The sequence below is a fragment of the Nerophis ophidion genome, linkage group LG09, assembly GCF_033978795.1.
Source record: "Nerophis ophidion isolate RoL-2023_Sa linkage group LG09, RoL_Noph_v1.0, whole genome shotgun sequence".
Classification (NCBI taxonomy): Eukaryota; Metazoa; Chordata; class Actinopteri; order Syngnathiformes; family Syngnathidae; genus Nerophis; species Nerophis ophidion.
In genome coordinates this window covers 12,855,192-12,879,552 of record NC_084619.1, presented here as the reverse complement: position 1 = coordinate 12,879,552, position 24,361 = coordinate 12,855,192, and the positions used below count along the sequence as shown (strand labels likewise).

Below are 24,361 nucleotides of genomic sequence, written 5' to 3'. Positions count from 1 at the left end.
TCCAGAACTGTCTCCCATCAAAAATGCGTGGCGCATTATGAAGCGTAAAATACGACAGCGGAGACCCCGAACTGTTGAACGACTGAATCTCTACATACAACAAGAATGGGAAGGAATTCCACTTTCTAAGCTTCAACAATTAGTTTCCTCAGTTCCCAAACGTTTATTGAGTGTTGTTAAAAGAAAAGGTGATGTAACACAGTGGTGAACATGCCCTTTCCCAACTACTTTGGCACATGTTGCAGCCATGTAATTCTAAGTTGATTATTATTTGCAAAAAAAATACTAGTGTGAACATCAAATATCTTGTCTTGGTAGTGCATTCAACTGAATATGGGTTGAAAATAATTTGCAAATCATTGTATTCCGTTTATATTTCCATCTAACACAATTTCCCAACTCATATGGAAACAAGGTTTGTAAATCATTGATACTGGCCGTGGTGTTCAGACCAGCTTGCATACATCTATGAAAATTTTATTAATATGAATGAATGAATGGTTTATTTTGAGCCATGCAAACAAAACAAAAGAATGACATAAAATACAAAATAAATATATATGTACATTATTTTTACACCTACATTGAAAACATTACATGTGACTAATCTTTTGTAGATGTCAAGATTGGCTCAAAAGGGAGTGGGAAGAAGTAAACTTATTAGGTCCCACCCCCATACATATACAATATATATATATACAATATATAATACAATAATACATATCATTAAATTCAGTGGTTGCTGCATAGATGCTATATATTATCTATATATAATACATGTAAATTCACACACACTTACATATATACATATGCACACACATATATATACACAACACACACTTATATGTACACACATATATACAATCTATAGCAGGGGTGCCCATTACGTCGATCGCGAGCTACCAGTCGACCGCGGGGGGTGTGTCAGTCGATCTCCAGCCAGGCTTTTAAAAAAAATAGACCTAAAAATTAGTGATCATCAATCTTCACCAAGACGTCACTTAAATGACATTCACGGTACCGGAGGGTCTTGTGAGATGACGCTGGCTGCTGCAAGATCATTATTATTAAAATATGACCGAGAGGAAGGCGAGAAACACTTTTTATTTCAACAGACTCTCGCGCCGTACCTTCCGTCAAAACTCTAAAGGCCGACTGCACATTTCCTATCTTCACAATAAAAGCCCTGCTTCATGCTGGCTGCGCTAACTAAATACAGAGTCTCGGAAAACTGGCGTGCACAAGCGATCCCTCAGAAAGCTGGCGTGCACATCACTTGTGCACGCCAGCTTTCCGAGACTCTTATTTTGTTAGCGCGGGCAACATGAAGCAGGGCTTTTATTGTGAAGATAGGAAATGTGCAGTCGGCCTTTAGAGTTTTGACGGAAGGGACGGCGCGAAAGCCTGTTGAAATAAAAAGTGTTTCTCGCCTTCCTCTCTGTCATTTTTTCATAATAATGAACTGGCAGCAGCCAGCGTCATCTCACAAGACCCTCGGGTGCCGTGAATGTCAATCAAGCAAGCTACGGAATTTGCCGCCAATGTTTTTCTTGTAAAGTGTATGGAAGCTGGATGAATTAGATGCCAAAAACCAACCACTTTCATGTGGTATTGTACAGAAAGGACAACTTTTTTTCTCCTCCATTTGAAAATGTGGGCGTTATCATCATTACTGTCTGATTCCAATCAATGCAAGTCATCAGAATCAGGTAATACACCAACTTATATTCTTGTCTTCGTGAAAGAAAGACATCTATATGTGTTACACATGCTTGTATTATCATTAAACACATTTAACTTGTTTACAAAAATGTCTCTTTCATAAATAAATAAATATAAATGATATATATAAATGAGGTAGATCCCCTCGAGTTGGTCAATTGAAAAGTAGGTCGCCTGAAGAAAAAGTGTGGGCACCCCTGATCTATAGTATATACATATATATATACATATACACACATGCATATATCCGTACGCATTGTGTGTGTGTGTGTGTGTGCGGCAGCCCTCCTCCATATACCGACTTCAACAAGCAGAGGTGATTAAAAGGCTCGGCCATTATTCTTTCACTCGTTAGGACAGCCTCTCGGATTTCAAGTGTCTCCGTTTACACGTGCACCGTGGGAGTGGGCCGACGTTTTATTGCGGCCTCTAGAGGTGGATGCACGAACAAAAAGTTGAGTGTGGGATGTTCTCTGAGGGCAGCGTGCACATGCACTCTCTCTCTCTCCCTCCCGTGTGTGTGTGTGTGTGTGTGTACTATGTCTCTCTTTAACTGCAGTTCCATCCCCGGGACACTCCTGCTGACCTTTCGGGGCGTAGATGTTTTGATTTTTTTTTCTTTCTTTCCTTTCATCAAAGAGGCGTGAGGTGAGGGACGTGGTCACAAGTCAATAAAAAGTCAGTCAGGCTTTGGATGGTTGAGTAAAAAAGTGGCGCAGGAGAGGCAGACTCGCACAGGGGAGAAGGAGTGCCGCCCGGGCTGCAAGTCGATACCTCGTTTGTCTCCTCCTAAGCAGCCTGGACGCTGCCTCCTCCAGTCCACGATCCTGGATCCCGGCTCCTCCACGCAAGTGCAATGTAGTTGAACTTTGGCGCTTGAAGTCAGCAACATGACCCCTTGGAGCCGCGCCTTGCTCGGACTTACTTGGAGCTGTTTGACCGTCCTGTCCTGTGCGCTCTGCGCCTTCACCGACAACCATGTGCACTCCAGTTTTATCTACCGGAGGTTGCGCAATCACGAGCGGCGGGAGATCCAGAGGGAGATCCTCTCCATCCTGGGCTTGCCCCATCGCCCGAGGCCCTTCTCTCCGGGGAAGCAGGCGTCCTCGGCGCCGCTTTTCATGATTGACCTTTACAACGCCATGGCGGTGGAGGAAGAGGGGTTGACGCACGGCGCGGGGAAGAGCCACATGGCCAAGGTTCAAGGGCACGCCAGGAAAGGTTACTACAGCCCCCAGCACGCCGGCTACTCCCGTGTGGCTCAGCCCTACCGAGCGGCCCCTTTGCTGGGTCAGAGCCCGGCGCTCTCCATGACACATGACAACAACTTCCTGAATGACGCAGACATGGTGATGAGTTTTGTCAATTTAGGTAAGACACACAAACACTCTTCAAATAATCACTGTTTTTACCTTTTATACCAGTGGTTCTCAAATGGGGGTACGGGTACCAATGGGGGTACTTGAAGGTATACCAAGGGGTACGGGAGATTTTTTTTTAAATATTCTAACAATAACAATTCAAAAATCCTTTATGAATATATTTATTGAATAATAATTCAACAAAATATGAATGTAAGTTCATTAAGTGTGAAAAGAAATGCAATATTTAGTGTCGACAGACAGATTTTGGGGCGGAAAAACTCGGTTGGTAGAGCGGCCGTGCCAGCAACTTGAGGGTTGCAGGTTCGATTCCCGCTTCCGCCATCCTAGTCACTGCCGTTGGGTCCTTGGGCAAGACACTTTACCCACCTGCTCCCAGTGCCACCCACACTGCTTTAAATGTAACTTAGATATTGGGTTTCACTATGTAGAAGCGCTTTGAGTCACTAGAGAAAAGCGCTATATAAATATAATTCACACTAATTCACATTTTTTGTGGACATGTTCCATAAATATTGATGTTAAAGATTTCTTTTTTTGTGAAGAAATGTTTAGAATGAAGTTGATGAATCCAGATGGATCTCTATCACAATCCCCAAAGAGGGCACTTTAAGTTGATGATGTGTAAAAATCTTTATTCATAATTGAATCACTTGTTTATTTTTCAACAAGTTTTTAGTTATTTTTGTATCTTTTTTCCAAAAAGTTCTAGCAAGACCACTACAAATACAATATTTCGCACTGTTATACAATTTAATAAATCTGAAATTGATGACATAGTGCTGTATTTTACTTCTTTATCTCTTTTTTTCAACCAAAAATGCTTCACTCTGATTAGGGGGTACTTGAATTAAAAGCATGAAAAAAGGTTGAGAACCACTGCTTTATACCAGTGGTTCTCAAATGGGGGTACGGGTACCCCTGGGGGTACTTGAAGGTATGCCAAGGGGTACGTGAGATTTTTTTGTAAATATTCTAAAAATAACAATTCAAAAATCCTTTATAAATATATTTATTGAATAATAATTCAACAAAATATGAATGTAAGTTCATTAAGTGCGAAAAGAAATACAGCAATGCAAAATTTAGTGTTGACAGCTAGATTTTTTGTGGACATGTTCCATAAAAATTGATGTTAAAGATGTCTTTTTTTGTGAAGAAATGTTTGGATCCCTATTACAATCCCCAAAGAGGGCACTTTATGTTGATGATTACTTCTATGTGTAGAAATCTTTATTTATAATTGAATCACTTGTTTATTTTTCAACACGTTTTTAGTTATTTCTATATATTTTTTCCAAATAGTTCAAGAAAGACCACTACAAATGAGCAATATTTTGCACTGTTATACAATTTAAAAAATTAGAAACTGATGACATAGTGCTGTATTTTACTTCTTTATCTCTTTTTGTCCAACCAAAAATGCTTAGCTATTATTAGGTGGTACTTGAATTAAAAGCATGAAAAAAGGTTGAGAACCACTGCTTTATACCAGTGGTTCTCAAACGGGGGTACGGGTACCCCTGGGGGTACTTGAAGGTATGCCAAGGGGTACGTGAGATTTTTTTTAAAATATTCTAAAAATAGCAATTCAAAAATCCATTATGAATATATTTATCGAATAATAATTCAACAAAATATGAATGTAAGTTCATTAAGTGTGAAAATAAATACAACAATGCAATATTCAGTGTTGACAGCTAGATTTTTTGTGGACATGTTCCATAAATATTGATGTTAAATATGTCTTTTTTTGTGAAGAAATGTTTAGAATTAAGTTCATGAATCCAGATGGATCTCTATTAAAATCCCCAAAGAGGGCACTTTAAGTTGATGATTACTTCTATGTGTAGAAATCTTTAGTCATAATTGAATCACTTGTTTATTTTTCAACACGTTTTTAGTTATTTTTGTATCTTTTTTCCAAAAAGTTCAAGAAAGACCACTACAAATACAATATTTTGCACTGTTATACAATTTAATAAATCAAAAACTGATGACATAGTGCTGTATTTTACTTCTTATCTCTTTTTTTCAAACAAAAATGCTTCCCTCTGATTAGGGGGTACTTGAATTAAAAGCATGTTCACAGAGGGTACATCACTGAAAAAAGGTTGAGAACCACTGCTTTATACTTTTGCAATCCGGGGGATTATTTTGCACTTTCTCCAGGGCCACAAACCAAGTTGGCACAAGCCAATATTTTTTTTGTCATTTTTAAATTCTAAATTGGAAAATTAAGGAGGAAATTGTGGGTTCTTCCGAGGATGTCGTAGTCGTAATGGTTTGTGCAGTCCTTTGAGACATTTGTGATTTAGGGCTATATAAATAAACATTGATTAATTGATTGAAATAGTCTCATGTGCCTTGTTCTTAGGATCTCATTTTGTACATTCGTCAAGTTCAAAAATAAATTATTAAAGTGTCAATTGTACAAGAGCAGTCCTATATATGGCATACCCAGGGGTCAGCAACCTTTTTGAAACCAAGAGCTACTTCTTGGGTACTGATTAATGCGGAGGGCTACCAGTTTGATACACACTTAAATAAATTGCCAGAAATAGCCAGTTTGCTCAATTTACCTTTAACTCTATATTATTATTAATAATTAATGATATTTATCTTTGTGGAAACACTGATCATCTGAATGATTTCTCACTATAAATATATATTTTTGAAGACATGTTTTAAATAGGTTAAAATCCAATCTGCACGTTGTTAGAATATATAACAAATTGGACCAAGCTATATTTCTAACAAAGACAAATCATTATTTCTTCTAGATTTTCCAGTACAAAATTTTTAAAAGAAATTCAAAAGACTTTGAAATAAGATTTAAATTTGATTCTACAGATTTTCTAGATTTACCAGAATAATTTTTTTGAATTTTAATAATAATAAGTTTGAAGAAATATTTCACAAATATTTTTCGTCGAAAAAACAGAAGCTAAAATGAAGAATTCAATTACAATTTATTTCTTATCCTTTACAATAAAAACCAATACATTTACTTGAACATTGATTTAAAATGTCAGGAAAGAAGAGGAAGGAATTTAAAAGGTAAAAAGGTTTATGTGTTTAAAAATCCTAAAACCATTTTCAAAGTTGCATTTTTTTCTCGAATATTGTCTTTCTGAAAGTTATAAGACCCCAAAAGGGAATAAGCGGTAGAAAATGGATGGATGGATGAAAGTTATAAGAAGCAGATGAAAAAAATAATTTAATTTATTTAAACAAGCAAAGACCAAGTCTCTAAAATATTTTCTTGGATTTTCAAATTCTATTTGAGTTTCGTCTCTCTTAGAATTAAAAATGTTGAACAAAACGAGACCAGCTTGCGAGTAAATAAATAAAGTTTTAAAAACAGAGGCAGCTCACTGGTAAGTGCTGCTATTTGAGCTATTTTTAGAACAGGCAAGAGGGCTACTCATCTGGTCCTTACGGGCTACCTGGTGCCCGCGGGCACCGCGTTGCTGACCCCTGGCATACACCATTGTAACTTTAAAATCCTGTTTTCCCAGGGTTTGGAGTCTAAAACATCCATTTTTGACTTGTATCGTCTTTTGTTTCTTTTTGAAAGGAAACTTGATATCGTTGAGCACAAGTATGGTGGTTTAAAGGAAAATTGTAGTCGAACAAACTTCCATCCACGTTTTAATTGAACAGCACGACCAAAGTGCACTCCAATTAACAAAAAGAAGAGGGCAGTGCGTGCCCATTTGTCAAATGAAAACATGACAGCTTTATTATTGGAATTGTTATGAAATGTATATTGGAGTCCAAATTTTTACTGAAAATTACTCTTTTCAGCCTTTTTAAAAATGTATAGTGAATGTGTTCCGGTTTATTTAAAGGCACTCATTATGCAAAAACAACTTGTTTTAACTATTGGTGCCTGTTTTTGTGTATTTGAGATCTGCATCTGAAAAACCTATTCGGGTGTTAACATTTAGTGGTCAATTGTACGGAATATGTACTGTACTGTGCAACCTACTAATAAAAGTTTCAATCAATTAATCAATCCTAAAAAATTTAACTCACGAATGCTTGGCGGAGATACAGTATTTATAAAACAATCTTTGCCTCCTTCATACTTCCTCCAAACAAGCTGTTTGGAATTTGTCAGTGGATATGTCCATACACGGTAAATATTAGGGGTGTGGGAAAAAATCGATTCCATTACGCATCGCGAATCTCACGTTGTGCGATTCAGAATCGATTCTCATTTTTTAAAAATCAATTTAAAAATATATATATATTTTTTAATCAATCCAACAAAACAATACACAGCAATACCATAACAATGCAATCCAATTCCAAAACCAAACCTGACCCAGCAACACTCAGAACTGCAATAAACAGAGCAATTGAGAGGAGACACAAACACGACATAGAACAAACCAAAAGTAGTGAAACAAAAATGAATATTATCAACAACAGTATCAATATTTGTTATAATTTCAGCATAGCAGTGATTAAAATTCCCTCATTGACATTATCATTAGACATTTTTAAAAATAAAAACTAAAAGAACAATAGTGTCACAGTGGCTTACACTTGCATCGCATCTCATAAGCTTGACAACACACTGTGTCCAATGTTTTCACAAAGATAAAATAAGTCATATTTTTGGTTCGTTTAATAGTTAAAACAAATTTACATTATTGCAATCAGTTGATAAAGCATTGTTCTTTACAATTATTAAAGCTTTTAAAAAATATATATACTACTCTGCTAGCATGTGAGCAGACTGGGGTAGATCCTGCTGGAATCCTATGTATTGAATGAATACAGAATCGTTTTGAATCGGAAAAATAGCATCGCGTTGAATTGAACAAATCGATATATAATCAAATCGTGACCCCAAGAATCGATATTGAATCGAATCGTGGGACACACAAAGATCCGCAGCCTTAGTAAAAATGTACCCGAATAGCTTTGCATGAGTTTGCTATTGCAGTCCGATATATATATATATATATATATATATATATATATATATATATATATATATATATATATATATATATATATATATATATATATATATATAAGTTCTTTCTTATTTTCTGTCCTTTTGTTGTGGGGCAGACTGGCTAGTACATGCACACACATCTTCCGCTGTTGTCGTTTCTTATGCCAAGTAGCGTATAGTTATAACTTTTTGAATGGAACTGCTGAACACTACAACATGTCAGACGAAGTCCAAATGGGGGCACATACCTACTCAGTGGTCTAGAGCAGTGGTCCCCAACCTTTTTGTATCCGCGGACCGGTCAATGCTTAATAATTTATCCCGCGGCCCGGGGGGGGGGAGGGGTTTGTCATAAAAAAGGGAGGTTTTTGTGGTTGGTGCCCTAATTGTAAGTGTATATTGTGTTTTTTACGTTGATTTCATAAAGAAAAAAAATATATATATATACATATATATCCATCCATCCATTTTCTACCGCTTATTCCCTTTTGGGGTCGCGGGGGGCGCTGGCGCCTATCTCAGCTACAATCGGGCGGGAGGCAGGGTACACCCTGGACAAGTCGCCACCTTATCGCAGGGCCAACACAGATAGACAGACAACATTCACACTCACATTCACACACTAGGGCCAATTTAGTGTTGCCAATCAACCTATCCCCAGGTGAATGTCTTTGGAAGTGGGAGGAAGCCGGAGTACCCGGAGGGAACCCACGCATTCACGGGGAGAACATGCAAACTCCACACAGAAAGATCCCGAGCCTGGATTTGAACCCAGGACTGCAGGACTTTCGTATTGTGAGGCAGACGCACTAACCCCTCTTCCACCGTGAAGCCCTCTATATATATATATATATATATATGTATATATATATATATATATATATATATATATATATATATATATTTTTTTTTATTTTTATTTTTTTTTAATAAAAATGAATAAAAAATTATTCTGCGGCCCGGTACCAATCGGGTGGTTGGGGACCACTGGTCTAGAGCAGTGGTTCTCAAATGAGGGTACGCTTACCCCTGGGGGTACTTGAAGGTACTGTATGCCAAGGGGTCTGTGAGATTTTTTTAAAAATATTCTAAAATCCTTTATAAATATATTTATTGAATAATACTTCAACAAAATATGAATGTAAGTTCCTAAACTGTGAAAAAAAATAAAACTATGCAAAATTCAGTGTTGACAGCTAGATTTTTTGTGGACATGCTCCATAAATATTGATGTTAAAGATATCTTTTTTTGTGAAGAAATGTTTAGAATTAAGTTCATGAATCCAGATGGATCTCTATTACAATCCCCAAAGAGGGCACTTTAAGTTGATGATTACTTCTATGTGTAGAAATGTTTATTTATAATTGAATCAATTGTTTATTTTTCAACAAGTTTTTAGTTATTTTTATATCTTTTTTTCCAAAATAGTTCAAGAAAGACCACTACAAATGAGCAATATTTTGCACTGTTATACAATTTAATAAATCAGAAATTGATGACATAGTGCTGTATTTTACTTCTTCATCTCTTTTTTTCAACCAAAAATGCTTTGCTCTAAATTATGGGGGTACTTGAATTAAAAAAAATGTTCACAGGCGGTACGTCACTGAAAAAAGGTTGAGAACCACTGGTCTAGTGGTTAGAGTGTCCGCCCCGAGATCGGTAGGTTGCGAGTTCAATCCCCGGCAGTCATACCAAAGACTATAAAAATGGGACCCATTACCTCTCTGCTTGGCACTCAGCATCAAGGGTTGGAATTGAGGGTTAAATCACCAAAAAGGATTCCCGGGCGCGGTACAGCTGCTGCTCACTGCTCCCCTCACCTTCCAGGGCATGGGTGTCAAACTCTGGCCCGCCGTGTAATTTAATTTGGCCCTTGAGGCAATATCAATTTATCATTAGAGCTGACCCGCCGGTGTTATACAGCGTCGGTGCCGCTGTATAACACCGCATTCACCGCTAATACTCATACTTGCCAACCCTCCTAATTTTCCCGGTAGACTACCGAAGTTCAGTGCCCCTCCCGAAAATCTCCCGGGGCAACCATTCTCCCGGATTTCTACCGATTTCCACCTGGACAACAATATTGGGGGCGTGCATTTAAGGCACTGCCTTTAGCGTTCTCTACAACCTGTCGTCACGTCCACTTTTCCTCCATACTAACAGCGTGTCACATAATATTTGTGGCTTTTACACACACACACACACACACACACACACACACACACACACACACACACACACACACACGCACAAGTGAATGCAAGGCATACTTGGTCAACAGCCATACAGGTCACACTGAGGGTGGCCGTATAAACAACTTTAGCACTGTTACAAATATGCGCCACAGTGTGAACCCACACCAAACAAGAATGACAAACACATTTCGGGTGAACATCCGCACCGTAACACAACAGATCAAATACCCAGGACCCCTTGCAGCACTAACTCTTCCGGGAACCTTCCAGCAAACTGACCAATAATTAACATTTTATTCATGGATTTTCTCTTGCTACTTCAAGGCTTGAATGTTTGGTTCATTCATTATTGTTATTTTATTTTCAAATGTATTATTAGCCTGTGGAAACAAATTGATATTTACCTCAGAAGATTGCAAATAGAAAAAAAAGGCATAAAATGTTTATTTAAATGTTATTTGATATGCCATTCATAATTTTTTAATTATTATTATTATTATTTGAAACTGGATTTTGCATGTCACTAAAGTTATATAAGCCTTGCTTGTTCAATATTTAATGCAAAACTTGTTTGGGTCCCTATTAAAAGGTTAATTTGTTCAACCTTGTTCGGTTTAAAATTTTGGCCCACTTTGTATTTGAGTTTGACACCCCTGTTCCAGGGGGTGATCAAGGGATGGGTCAAATGCAGAGGACAAATTTCACCACAGCTAGTGTGTGGGGGCTTCACGGTGGGAGAGGGGTTAGTGCGTCTGCCTCACAATACGAAGGTCCTGCAGTCCTGGGTTCAAATCCAGGCTCGGGATCTTTCTGTGTGGAGTTTGCATGTTCTCCCCGTGAATGCGTGGGTTCCATCCGGGTACTCCGGCTTCCTCCCACTTCCAAAGACATGCACCTGGGGATAGGTTGATTGGCAACACTAAATTGGCCCTAGTGTGTGAATGTGAGTTTGAATGTTGTCTGTCTATCTGTGTTGGCCCTGCGATGAGGTGGTGACTTGTCCAGGGTGTACCCCGCCTTCCGCCCGATTGTAGCTGAGATAGGCACCAGCGCCCCCCGCGACCCCAAAAGGGAATAAGCGGTAGAAAATGGATGGCTGGATAGTGTGTGTGTGACTATCATTGGTACTTTAACTTAAATAAGACACAGGTCTGTAAAATATAATCTATGCAACATTTTGACCAAAGAACTACCATTACATTTTATGTAGACCACAAGGAAGTGTTTGAAATGTACAATAAAATCCGAATCTGACTCCTTTAACTTCAGTATGGAATAATGGGCTTCTCTCCTGTAAAAGACGGCTGATGTCTATAATTGCTGTGTTTGTTCAGTAGCTGCGACCTTTGACCCCGCAGTTCAATGCACCTTATCAGATGACCGTCTGACCTGAAGAAAATTGGTCTTAATTATTTCCTGTCATTTGAAGAAAGGAGGGTTGATATTGACAGATATCCTTACTTCACAAGTGGTTTCCAACCACTCAGTTTCGAGGGATCCCCTGATGAAAACGATCGGCTGAAACACAAACTGGATGCTGACGTGTCGAATATATTGTATTTTTTTAGTCCGCGAGGTGAATTGTGTGCATCGGCCTGAGCCAATGTGTTTCCACTTAGCGCTCCACCGGGGCATGTACATTGTCAGCCTTAAAAGCTCTGCTCTTGTTCTGGTGACTGTCAGTGAAGTGTTCAATGGGCCTCTGTCTTTATTACACCACACTCAAATATAGCCACTCACCTCAGCTCTCAGTCACATTATGACTCGAGGAACACCTGGCTATTTTTTTTTAGTCAATGCACAAATATTTGGAGTCTTCTTTTCAGCGTCCGTTACGATTGAACACAGAGACACCGTTATTTAATATTTAGCCTCCTGAAAGCCAAATGTTTTATGCCCGGTGGCACTTCTGCTTCAAATTACTGCCTGTGGCTCATTTAATGGAACACACTCAGCGGGAAAGAGTCAGAGCTGACCCTTGACCTGCGTGTGCTAAGTAGCCGCAGGCGTTGCTTTGCGATAAAATATCAGGAAAGCGCACTGCGTGATATCGCTGCACAATCCCCTGACCTCTACCGCGTGTCTTTATTTTGGATCATTCCAAATGGTGGCGTGAGACCTGGCGGTCACTTTTTGCAGGGGATTTGGCATCGTCTTCAAAACAAGGACAAATTCCATTCCGTTTTAACGTTTGTGTAGAAAGTTTGTGGAGAACAGAGGTGGGTAGAGTAGCCAGAAATTGTACTTAAGTAAGAGTACTGTTACTTTAGAGATTTATTACTGAAGTAAAAGTAAGGAGTTGTCACCCAAATATTTACTTGAGTAAAAGTATGTTGTGAAAAAACTACTCAAGTACTGAGTAACTGATAAGTAACCTGATTACGGCAACAAATAATGCACAAAAACATAAAAAAATAGCAATGATCAAATTCAGAGCCAGGAATATCTCTTAAGCAACTAAAACAATAATATATTTTAAATAATAGTACATTCAAATAAAAAAAATGAAGGCACATCGAGCCACAATAAATTAACAGCACCACAGGCTCAGTAGGCATTGATTGATTGATTGATTGAAACTTGTATTAGTAGATTGTAGTACAGTACATATTCCGTACAATTGACCACTAAATGGTAACACCCCAATAAGTTTTTCAACATTAATCAATTACTTAATAAATGACCAAGTCGTGGTGAGCTACCTCTATATATACATATACATACACACACATATCATATACATACACACACATATCATATACATACACACACATATCATATACATATATATATACATACATTTATATAAACAGTATATAATTTATATTTATTTAGCCATTTTTGTTGATATGTTAAAGGTGTTTTAATGAATATACATGCATGTTTAACACACAGATTCCTATCTTTCATGAAGACAAGAATATAAGTTGGTGTATTACCTGATTCTGATGACTTGCATTTTAGTGCTGATAACGTCCACGTTTTCAAATGGAGGAGAAAAAAAGTTCTTCTTTTCTGTCTAATACCACATGAAAGTCGTTGGTTTTTGGCATCTTATTTGTCCAGCTTCCATATTCGTTTTTATACACTTTACAAGAAATACATTGGCGGCAAACTCCGTAGCTTGCTAGCTTGTTTGCTCTGGCTTTCGGAGACTCTTATCTTGTTAGCGCAGGCGCGATGGAGAGTCACTTTTATTTTGAAGACAGGAACTGTGCGATCTGTCTTTAGGCTTTTGACGGGAAGTACGGTTGAAATAAAAAGTGTCTTTTTTCCTTTACACTTTTGATTGATTGATTGATACTTTTCTTAGTTTTTCAACTTTTTTAAGTCTGGTCATGTGACCACCTGGCTCTGTTTGATTGGTCCAACGTCACCAGTGACTGCATGTGATTGGTGAAACGCAGGCATGTGTAGATCCTACTTTGAAGCTTTGTCATTAACCAAAACAAACATTAACAGATCGATAAAAAAAAAAAAGTAGCGAGTAGCGAGCCGAATGTAGATAAATGGAGCGGAGTAAAAGTAGCGTTTCTTCTCTATAAATATACTCAAGTAAAAGTAAAAGTATGTTGCATAAAAACTACTCGTAGAAGTACAATTTATCCCAAAAGTTACTCAAATAAATGTAACGGAGTAAATGTAGCGCGTTGCTTCCCACCTCTGGTGGAGAATGTGTAAAATCGAGGGGTGTAACCGTATGTGTATTTGTATTGAACCGTTTCGGTACGGGGGTTTCGGTTGGGTTCGGAAGTGTACCGAACAAGTTTCCACACGGACATATTGAGTAGCGTAGCGCACGTTAAGTAAACACTGCATAACGAGGCTACGATAGACTGACCATACCTCCTCTTTTCATCGGACATGTCCTCTTTTGCGGGGCTGTCCGGGCGGAGTTTCTTTAATACCTCAAATGTCCGGCATTTTGAGTTAGGGTTGCGTGTACAAACCCTGTTTGCATATGAGATGGGAAATTGTGTTAGATGTAAATATAAACGGAATACAATGATTTGCAAATCCTTGTATTTAGTTTATATTTACGTCTACACAATTTCCCAACTCATGTGGAAACAGGGTTTGTATTTTCAATGTACGTTCAGGGTCAAGAAGGGGTTAAAAACCAAACAAATTGTGCGCGCAGCAACATTGGTGAGGAAGGGGCAGAGACAGAGAGAGCGAGAGAGTTATGATAAATGCGCATGTATCGCCAGGCTCTGCTTTTTATCCATAGATTTATCAGATTTTATTTTTTATTATCTAAAGCAGGGGTGTCAAAAGTGTGCCCCGGAAGCCATTTGCGGCCCACAGCTAATATTTTAAAGGCCCACGGCATTTTCTAAAAATACAATTAGAATAAAAAAAACATAAAGAAAGTGAGATTAAAAAGGTTAAATGTAATTTAGAAAAATTTGCAATGTTGACTAATAAAACAAAGCTGTTTTTTTTCCTTTCAAACTGTCATTACTCAAAACATAATATTGAATTTAAATCAATGTTATTATGAATTATTGACCTATCCAAGGTTCCAATTACTTCACATCAAATATTCCACTACGAAAAATATTTTTGGTGGAAGATTTTGCAAATTTGGTAAGTAAATAACCCAAAAAATTATATTTTGTTGTTTTCTTACTGTACCGAAAATGAACCGAACCGTGACCTCCAAACCGAGGTACGTACAGAACAAAAATGTTTGTGTACCGTTACACCCCTATTAAAATCCTCTTTGGTGTGTGTAACTTCAAAAAGATAGTTTATTTATTACTGAATGTATTTCCTAATGCAGTGGCCTCTGCTGAAACCAGGCTTCTATTAAGGAAAACATGTTTTCCAGGGGGTAAGCCTTTACAGTGGAAAATCCAAGTTGCACAAATTACTTCTGTGGCACTGACTAATTAAAACTAAAATCAAAGTATGGATGTAATGATCTGAAAATGTCATACCATGGTCATCGTGACCAAAATGATCATTATTATTGCAGTATTGTTGAATGTGCTCAAAAAGTATGCGAAAACAATTTTGTTTAAATAACTAAAATAAATAGACATACTGTTGGGAAAAAAAAAACACTATTTTGCCTGTTTTGTGTTTTTTATGCTTGAATGATCAGTGTTTTAGTCTTAGTAATGTATCTTTTTTAATGGCTAAGCATTTGTTGTTTTAGATCAGGGGTAGGGAACATATGGCACGGGAGCCAGATGTGGCTCTTTTGATGACTGCATCTGGCTCTCGGGTAAATTTGAGCTGACTCTGCTTAACACGATAAATAATGAATAATTCCACTTGTAATCAGTGTTAAAAATGATGTTCAAAATATAAAACATCCTCGTGCATTTTTAATCCATCCATCCGTTTTCTACCGCACCTGTTCAAGAAGCTGCGTTGATGGTAAGAAGTTATTTATTTATTATTGGTTAGTGTGGGGCTTGCCCTCCTGAGGGTTCTTCAGACCACCAAGAACCGACATGAGACCCTGTTTCAGGGTTACAGTATTGTTTCATTTTTCAATAAGTCTCTCAGTTGCTTTCCAGCAATTGTCTTTTTCACTTTCGTTCTGGCTCGAGCTCTGGCTCCTGCACCAACCCCGTCTCTCCTCCTGGCTGCTGCTTATAACATAGCGACAGGTGATTAGGTGACTAGGCCCAGCTGGACCGTCTACGCACCTGTCGCTGATTTCGAGGCCGGTCCTGGCAACACACTGCTTCGCTCCAGGCCCGCAGGCCACGCCCCCTCCACAGTTAGCTTCAGAATAACAATGTTATTACAAAGAATAAGAGACGTATTATACTCTAAAAATGTTAGTCTTACTTAAAAATGCACCCGTTTAGTTGTGTTCAGAGTTAAAAAAATATCTTGCTGCTCTTACGGAGATACATTTTAAAATATTTGGCTTCTTGGCTCCCTCAGCCAAAAAGGTTCCCGACCCCTGTTTTAGATATTGATTTGTACTTTAGCACTTTAAGATTTATTGAAATGAAACGTGACATAAAACATGTATAATTTATTGTTATTTATTATTTCTAGCGGGGGTTGTGGTGTCCTACTTTGTTTAACGGTCTCAGAACGCATCATATAACACTTTAAGATTTCTGTAAATGAAACATGACATAAAACATATAAATTATTATTTATTATTTCTAGTGGGCGTTGTGGCGTCCTACTCTGTTTGGCGTTCTTAGAACGCATCACAAAGACCCCTCGGTCTTGTATTCCTCCAAGTATAGATTGATTGCTCTGATCTATTGTATGTTTGAATAGCACAATTGAATATCTTAGTTGCTCAGATAGCAATGTGTTTTTTTTATATAATTTTAGAATGCGGTATGTTGTTTCTTAATGGGTAAAGATGTTAAAGTTTCTTGTTTTCATTCATCAGTTTGTGAGTTTATCAAAGTGTAGTTGCAATAATGGGAGTTAAACCACGGTTATTATCATTACTGTTTAATATTACATCCTTTGCTCAAAGACCTGTGCTGAGACTGTCACTTGCTTGACAAAATTAATTTGTGTATGAAACTGATATTGACTTCATTTTTTTGTTTCTATTGTACAGAGCAGCCTGATTCTTTTCCTATGTCAATGAGCTAAGTTCTATTTCTGGGTTGCAATCACGTGACCTTGAGGCGGCTTTCAGACGATGGTCTATCTAGTCCAGGGGTGCCCATTACGTCGATCGCGAGCTACCAGTCGACCGCCGGGGGTGTGTCAGTCGATCTCCAGCCAGGCTTTTAAAAAAAATAGACCTAAAAATTAGTGATCATCAATCTTCACCAAGACGTCACTTAAATGACATTCACGGTACCGGAGGGTCTTGTGAGATGACGCTGCCTGCTGCAAGATCATTATTATTAAAAATGACCGAGAGGAAGGCGAGAAACACTTTTTATTTCAACAGACTCTTGCGCCGTACCTTCCGTCAAAACTCTAAAGGCCGACTGCACATTTCCTATCTTCACAATAAAAGCCCTGCTTCATGCTGCCTGCGCTAACTAAATACAGAGTCTCGGAAAACTGGCGTGCACAAGCGATCCCTCAGAAAGCTGGCGTGCACATCACTTGTGCACACCAGCTTTCCGAGACTCTTATTTTGTTAGCGCAGGCAGCATGAAGCAGGGCTTTTATTGTGAAGATAGGAAATGTGCAGTCGGCCTTTAGAGTTTTGATGGAAGGGACGACACGAAAGTCTGTTGAAATAAAAAGTGTTTCTCACCTTCATCTCTGTCATTTTTTCATAATAATGAACTGTCAGCTGCCAGTGTCATCTCACAAGACCCTCGAGTGCCGTGAATGTCAATCAAGCAAGCTACGGAATTTGCCGACAATGTTTTTCTTGTAAAGTGTATGGAAGCTGGATGAATTAGATGCCAAAAACCAACCACTTTCATGTGGTATTGTACAGAAAGGACAACTTTTTTTCTCCTCCATTTGAAAATGTGGGTGTTATCATCATTACTGTCTGATTCCAATCAATGCAAGTCATCAGAATCAGGTAATACACCAACTTATATTCTTGTCTTTGTGAAAGAAAGACATCTATGTGTTACACATGCTTGTATTAGCATTAAACACATTTAACTTGTTTACAAAAATGTATCTTTCATAAATAAATAAATATAAATGATATATATAAATGAGGTAGATCCCCTCGAGTTGGTCAATTGAAAAGTAGCTCGCCTGCAGAAAAAGTGTGGGCACCCCTGATCTAGTCCCATTCGGCTACTGTTTATTTACCTGCATCGGTGCAGATTTTGCGTATATTAAAAGGTTTAGAGGCAAATATATTAGCAATCATGAAAAAAACACTTAATATGGGATGGAGTGGATCAAGAAATTAATTTTCTAAAGATTTAAACTCATCATCATATCCAAAGTAGATGTCACTGTTCGCCACGACCAAACTGTCTTGACAACTGCAAGGATTTAATAAAAAAAAAGATTGGAGGAACATCATGTCTTTACATCTGAGGGGTCCACAAATGAATCATTAACTGGTGAAAGACAAAGTTGAACTTATTCGTGCATAGCTAGGTAACATGTTTGATTGACATAAAGAGTGCCGTTAAAAAGATAAGTTTGTCTGCAGTTAAGTTTTGCTACAAATATTAGTCTCATCTAGAATTCATGTTTGCAGTGGTTTTTATGATGTGATGTCCATATTTTTTCTCATTATTTGGCTGTATAAGTCCCTGTTGTTCAGCAATGCTTGCTACCGAGATTCGGTATAAGCTGTTCAGCCCACCAAAGATTTAGTCATCTAATTTATTTCTATTGTTAAGGATATTCCATTGATACTAACAAATATCACCAAAGACGCTATAATTTGGCCATCCTGCACAACAACAACAACAACAACAACTAAGCTTTTAGTTTCTGTTATGAAAATGGACAATGGAGATATGGTGGATTGGACCAACAATTACAATATTTATTATTAGGACTTAACATGGCGTTAGTTTATTTGCACAACCAAGTCTTCCTATTTATATTTAGGCACAGCAACCAGAAAAGAACCCAAACCAATTCGATCTCTCAAATGTTCAAACAAACATTTTACAAAGTGATCGCTGCAGACACAAGCATGGTATGATTGTATTCCCGAAGATGATGAAAGTGATATCTGTTTTCTTTGAGACACTTATGTTTTTTTCCCCTGACTTTATCACCTTTATGAAGCACTTCTTTTGGCACTCTATTAAATCGCTTTCTATCTCTCTATTTGAGCGACTGCAACACCCAAGAGCAGAACAGCAATAGGGCATTTACTGCTCTAACTCTACACTCACTCTCACTTGTTTTAATGCTACACTCAAGCTGCTTGATCATCGTGTAAATTAAGCTGCAAAAAAACATTGCATGATGCCACAGGATGCAATTTTTACACAACCTCTATGACAGCCCTCTGAAGCTGGGCTAGCTTTTAAAGAGTAGGGTGAAAGGGCCTAGAAAAAATGTATAGAAATGGCAGAGGAACATCAGAATGTGCACACAACATTGTAGAGCAGAGGTGTCAAACTCATTTTAGCTCAGGAGCCACATGGAGGAAAAAAATCTATTCTCAAGTCGGCCGGACTGGTAAATCATGGCATGATAACTTAAAAATAAAGACAACTTTAGATTGTTTTCTTTAAGTCAAAATAGACTAAGCACGTTCTAAAAATGTACAATCTCATGATGTGTTTTTTTATACTTACATGTTACGATTAATTGTATTCTATCTTTATTTGTCTGTATTTTTACTTTCTTAATAAATTATGTGAAAATGTTCATCAGTCAAATAAGTGGAAAATAGTCTGGCATAGTTTGAAAATGCTCTCATTGTAGTTATTTTTTTAATATAGCAGAAGATGAAATGAATAGTAATAGAACTTTCCTCCAGAAGGTCTTATCTTTGTCCATGTGATGTCAGATGAAACAAAAAATGTAGCTTTTTGGCCACAATACCCAGCCATATCTTTGGAGTATAAAGGGTGAGTCCTTTAATCCTACGAACACCACACCTACCGTCAAGCATGGTGGTGGTGGTAGTATTATGGTCTGGGTCTGTTTTGCTGCCAATGGAACTGGTGCTTTACAGGGAGTAAATGGGACAATGAAAAAAGAGGATTACCTCCAAATTCTTCAGGACTACCAAAAATCATCAGCCCGTAGGTTGGGTCTTGGGCGCAGTTGGGTGTTCCAAAAGGACAATGACCCCAAACACACATCAAAGGTGGTAAAGGAATGGCTAAACCAGGCTAGAATGAAGGTTTTAAAATGGCCTTCCCAAAGTCCTGACTTAAATGTGTGTACGATGCTGAAGAAACAAGTCCATGTCAGAAAACCAACACATTTAGCTGAACTGCACCAATTTTGTCAAGAGTAGTGGTCAGAAATTCAACCAGAAGCTTGTGGATGGCTACCAAAAGCACCTTATTGCAGTGAAACTTGCCAAGGGACATGTAACCAAATATTAACATTGCTGTATGTATACTTTTGACCCAGCTGATTTGGTCACATTTTCAGTAGACCCATAATAAATTCATAAAAGAACCAAACTTCATGAATGCTTTTTGTGACCAACAAGTGTGTTCCAATCACTCTATCACAAAAAAGAGTTGTAGAAATGATTGAAACTGAAGCCAGCCATGATATTATGTTCTTTACAAATGTATGTAAACTTTTGACCACGACAATATATCATCTTGTGAAATACAATCGGGTCGCTTGTGTCTGCAGCGATCACTTTGTAAAATGTTTGTTTGAACATTTGTTTTGTTTGAGAAACTTTCTGTGATGCAATAGAGTTTATTCTCTACTATATTAGTAGTGTTTGATAGCATAACTGAACGTAAAACAAGGACAAGAGATCACATTAGTTTCTGTTAATTCTTTTGTGACTGCTATGCTTAAATATACATTTGAAGACTTGGTTGTGCAAATAAATTAAGGTCATGTTAGGCCTAGTAATAAATATTGTGATTGTTGGTCCAAACCAACGTATTTTCATCTTCAATTTTCATAACAGAAACTAAAAGCTTTAGCAGGCGAGTGGGTGATCTTATGTTCGTGGATAACTCCTCTGGCAGGGGGCTCCCCTCGTCTCTTTTAATGCACAGCATAAGACACATAGCAAGAGTGGTCCTCAGGTCCTGTTGATCAGGGGCAGTAGCTCCACAGCCACAGATCCACTATTAACCACTAATATCACAGTCAAAATGAAAGCTTGTTCCGATAGGCACCATAAACTGTTAATAATGTTTAGACAAAAGTGTATATCATATATACTATTATATATATATAGTATTTATATAGGTGTGTGTGTGTGTGTGTGTCATGGACATATGTGTATTTTGGGTATAGGCATTTGTGTATGTATGTGATTATGTGTGTATGTGTATGTATGTATGTGTGTGTGTGTATATGTATATATATATGTATGTATATATGCATATATATATATATATGTATGTATGTGTGTGTATATATGTATATATGTAAGTGTGTGTGAATTTAAATGTATTATATATAGATAATATATAGCATCTACGCAGCAACCACTGAACCGAATTATATTATGTATATTATTGTATTATGTATTGTAAATATATATTGTATATGTATAGGGGTGGGACCTAATAAGTTTACTTCTTCCCACTCCCTTTTGAGCCAATCTTGACATCTACAAAAGATTAGTCACATGTAATGTTTTCAATGTAGGTGTAAAAATAATGTATTTATATATTTCTTTTGTATTTTATGTCATTCTCTTGTTTTGTTTGCATGGCTCAAAATAAACCATTCATTCATAGCTGTTGTTGTTCTAGAAAGCGAAGTGCTTTACTCGACGCGTCTGACCAGTTTATAGCGTCTTCGGTGGTATTTGTTAGCATCAATAAAATATCTTTAATAGTAATAATAAACTAGATGAATAAATCTCTTGTATGCTCAACTAGGGGTGTAACGGTACACAAACATTTCGGTTCGGTACATTCCTCGGTTTAGAGAAGTTCGGTTCATTTTCGGTACAGTAAGAAAACAACAAAATATACATTTTTGGGTTATTTATTTACCAAATTTGTAAACAATGGCTTTCTCTTTTTAACATTGGGAACACTATAGTGATTCTGCCCACGTTAATCAACATTAAACTGCCTCAAGTTGTTGCTCAGATTAAACAAAATGACAAAACTTTTCTTCTACATATAAAAAATGCCAGCGCCCCCCGCGACCCCAAAAGGGAATAAGCGGTAGAAAATGGATGGATGGATAGATGCTTTGATCCTTTTTTTTTTTTGGAGCAATGGAAAATAAATAAAATAAAGACAAAAGGAAAAAAAAACTGCCTGCATGGCAGCTTTGTGTAAAAACATTGCCACTTTTTCTCATTAGATTTCACCTCATTTCCCTTTTTTTAAATGTTATTTTAAAATTTTTGCAATACCTTCAATTTTGTAATTTTTGCCGAATGTGTGGCGTGCCGGTAAACGATTAGCTGCGAGCCGCAAATGGCCCCCGGGCCGCACTTTGGACACCCCTGCTGTAGTGTAATGCCAGCAGCTGAAAGCAACTGCGTGACACATATACTCGAATATCACCATAGTCATTTTCTATACCGCACAGAGACAAACCTGTAATATATCGAGCATATCGATACATCGCCCAGCCCTAACTCCATCCCATTTTAAATATATTTTTGTGATCACGTTTATATTTGCCTCTAAAACTTTCAAAATAAGCTTAAATCTGCACTAATCCAAGTAAATAAACAGTAACCAAATGGTGCTTAGACCCTCGCTTGAAACCCGGTAGTGTTCGGATGTGCCCCTAGGTCATGGGTGTCAAACTCTGGCCCGCGGACCAAATTTGGCCCGCCGTATAATTTCATTTGGCCCTTGAGGCAATATCAAATTACCATTAGAGCTGGCCCGCCGCTGTAACACCACCTTCACCGCTAATACTCATGCTCGTCAACCCTCCCAATTTTCCCGGGAGACTCCTGAAGTTCAGTGACCCTCTCGAATTTCTCCCGATTTCCACCCGGACAATAATATTGGGGGCGGGCCGTAATATACATAATATATGCGGCTCATACACACACACACAAGTGTATGCAAGGCATACTTGGTCAACAGCCATACAGGTCACACTGAGGGTGGCCGTATAAACAAGGTTAACACTGTTACAAATATGCGCCACACTGTGAACCCACAGCAAACAAGAATGACAAACACATTTCGGGAGAACATCCGCACCGTAACACAACATAGACACAACGGGACAAATACCCAGAACCCCTTTGCATCACTAACTCTTCCGGGACGCTACGATATAGACCCCCGCTACCACCAAACCCCGCCCCAACTCAAACCCGCCGCCGAAAATAGGCATTAAATGCGTGTTTTTATATATAGTGTTTTTATTTTATTTGATATGCCATTGATATTTTTTAATTATTATTATTTGAAACTGTATTTCGCATGTCACTATAAAGTTATATAAGTCTTGCTTGGTCAATATTCAATGCAAAACTTGTTTGGGTCCCTATTAAAGGATTAATTTGTTCAACCTCGGCCCGCGGCTTCGTTCAGTTTTAAATTTTGGCCCACTCTGTATTTGAGTTTGACACCACTGCTCTAGGTCATGTGATTGCAACCCTTCTAAGGTTACTTTCAGGTGTAAAAACTCAGAATACTCATTTTTTTTTACATTTGGACCAGAGTGGCAGTTAGTTAAAGGCCTACTGAAACCCACTACTACCGACCACGCAGTCTGATAGTTTATATATCAATGATGAAATATTAACATTGCAACACATGCCAATACGGCCTTTTTAGTTTACTAAATTGCAATTTTAAAGTTCCTGCGAGGTATCCTGTTGAAAACTCATGGACGCTTATGTTGATGCGTGCTTGTGACGTTATTGCCTTGAGCGGACATTTCAGCCCAGCACCACACAGGGCTAAAAGTCGTCTCTTTTCATTGCATAACTACACAGTATTTTGGACATCTGTGTTGCTGAATCTTTTGCAATTAGTTCAATTAATAATGGAGACTATAAAGAATAATGCTGTTGGTGGAAAGCGGTGGATTGCAGCTGCCTTTAGCAACCGAAACATAGCCGGTGTTTCTTTGTTTGTTGTGAAGCTTTAACACAGAGCGGTCAAGCGAACATGTTTCTCTATGTCAACCAGCAAGTTTTTGGATGGGAACATTGTGATATTAAGTCGGCTCCTACCGGAGACTTGAGTGGATTATGCGACTTCCTTGGCTCCTCCAGGGCTTCTCTCAGAGACACCGCAGCCCTCCGACTTTCAGGTATGACTTTATAATCTCACTAAAACACTATTAACACAATAGGCAAATAAGGGATTTTCCAGAATTATCCTGGTAAATGTGTCTAATAACATCTGAATCGCTCCCACTGCCGTGCCTGGAGCCGTCGCCTTTTTTTTTTTTTAGTGCTTCACTCTAACTTTCCTCATCCACAAATCTTTCATCCTCGCTTAAATTAATGGGGAAATTGTCGCGTTCTTGGTCCGAATAGCTCCTTGCTGCTGGAGGCTATGATTATAAACAATGTGAGGATGTGAGGAGCCCACGATGT

General features: G+C 38.0%; 1 protein-coding gene across 1 annotated transcript in view; it reads left to right on the top strand.

The window, feature by feature from the left end:
• The first annotated feature begins 2,202 nt into the window (after positions 1–2,202).
• bmp5 (bone morphogenetic protein 5) overlaps positions 2,203–24,361 on the top strand; it is a 51,923-nt gene continuing 29,764 nt past the window's right edge. The window contains exon 1 of the mRNA XM_061910343.1: positions 2,203–3,093. Coding sequence (XP_061766327.1) covers positions 2,613–3,093 — 481 coding nt within the window. The 5' untranslated portion in view covers positions 2,203–2,612. The remainder of the gene's footprint in view (positions 3,094–24,361) is intronic.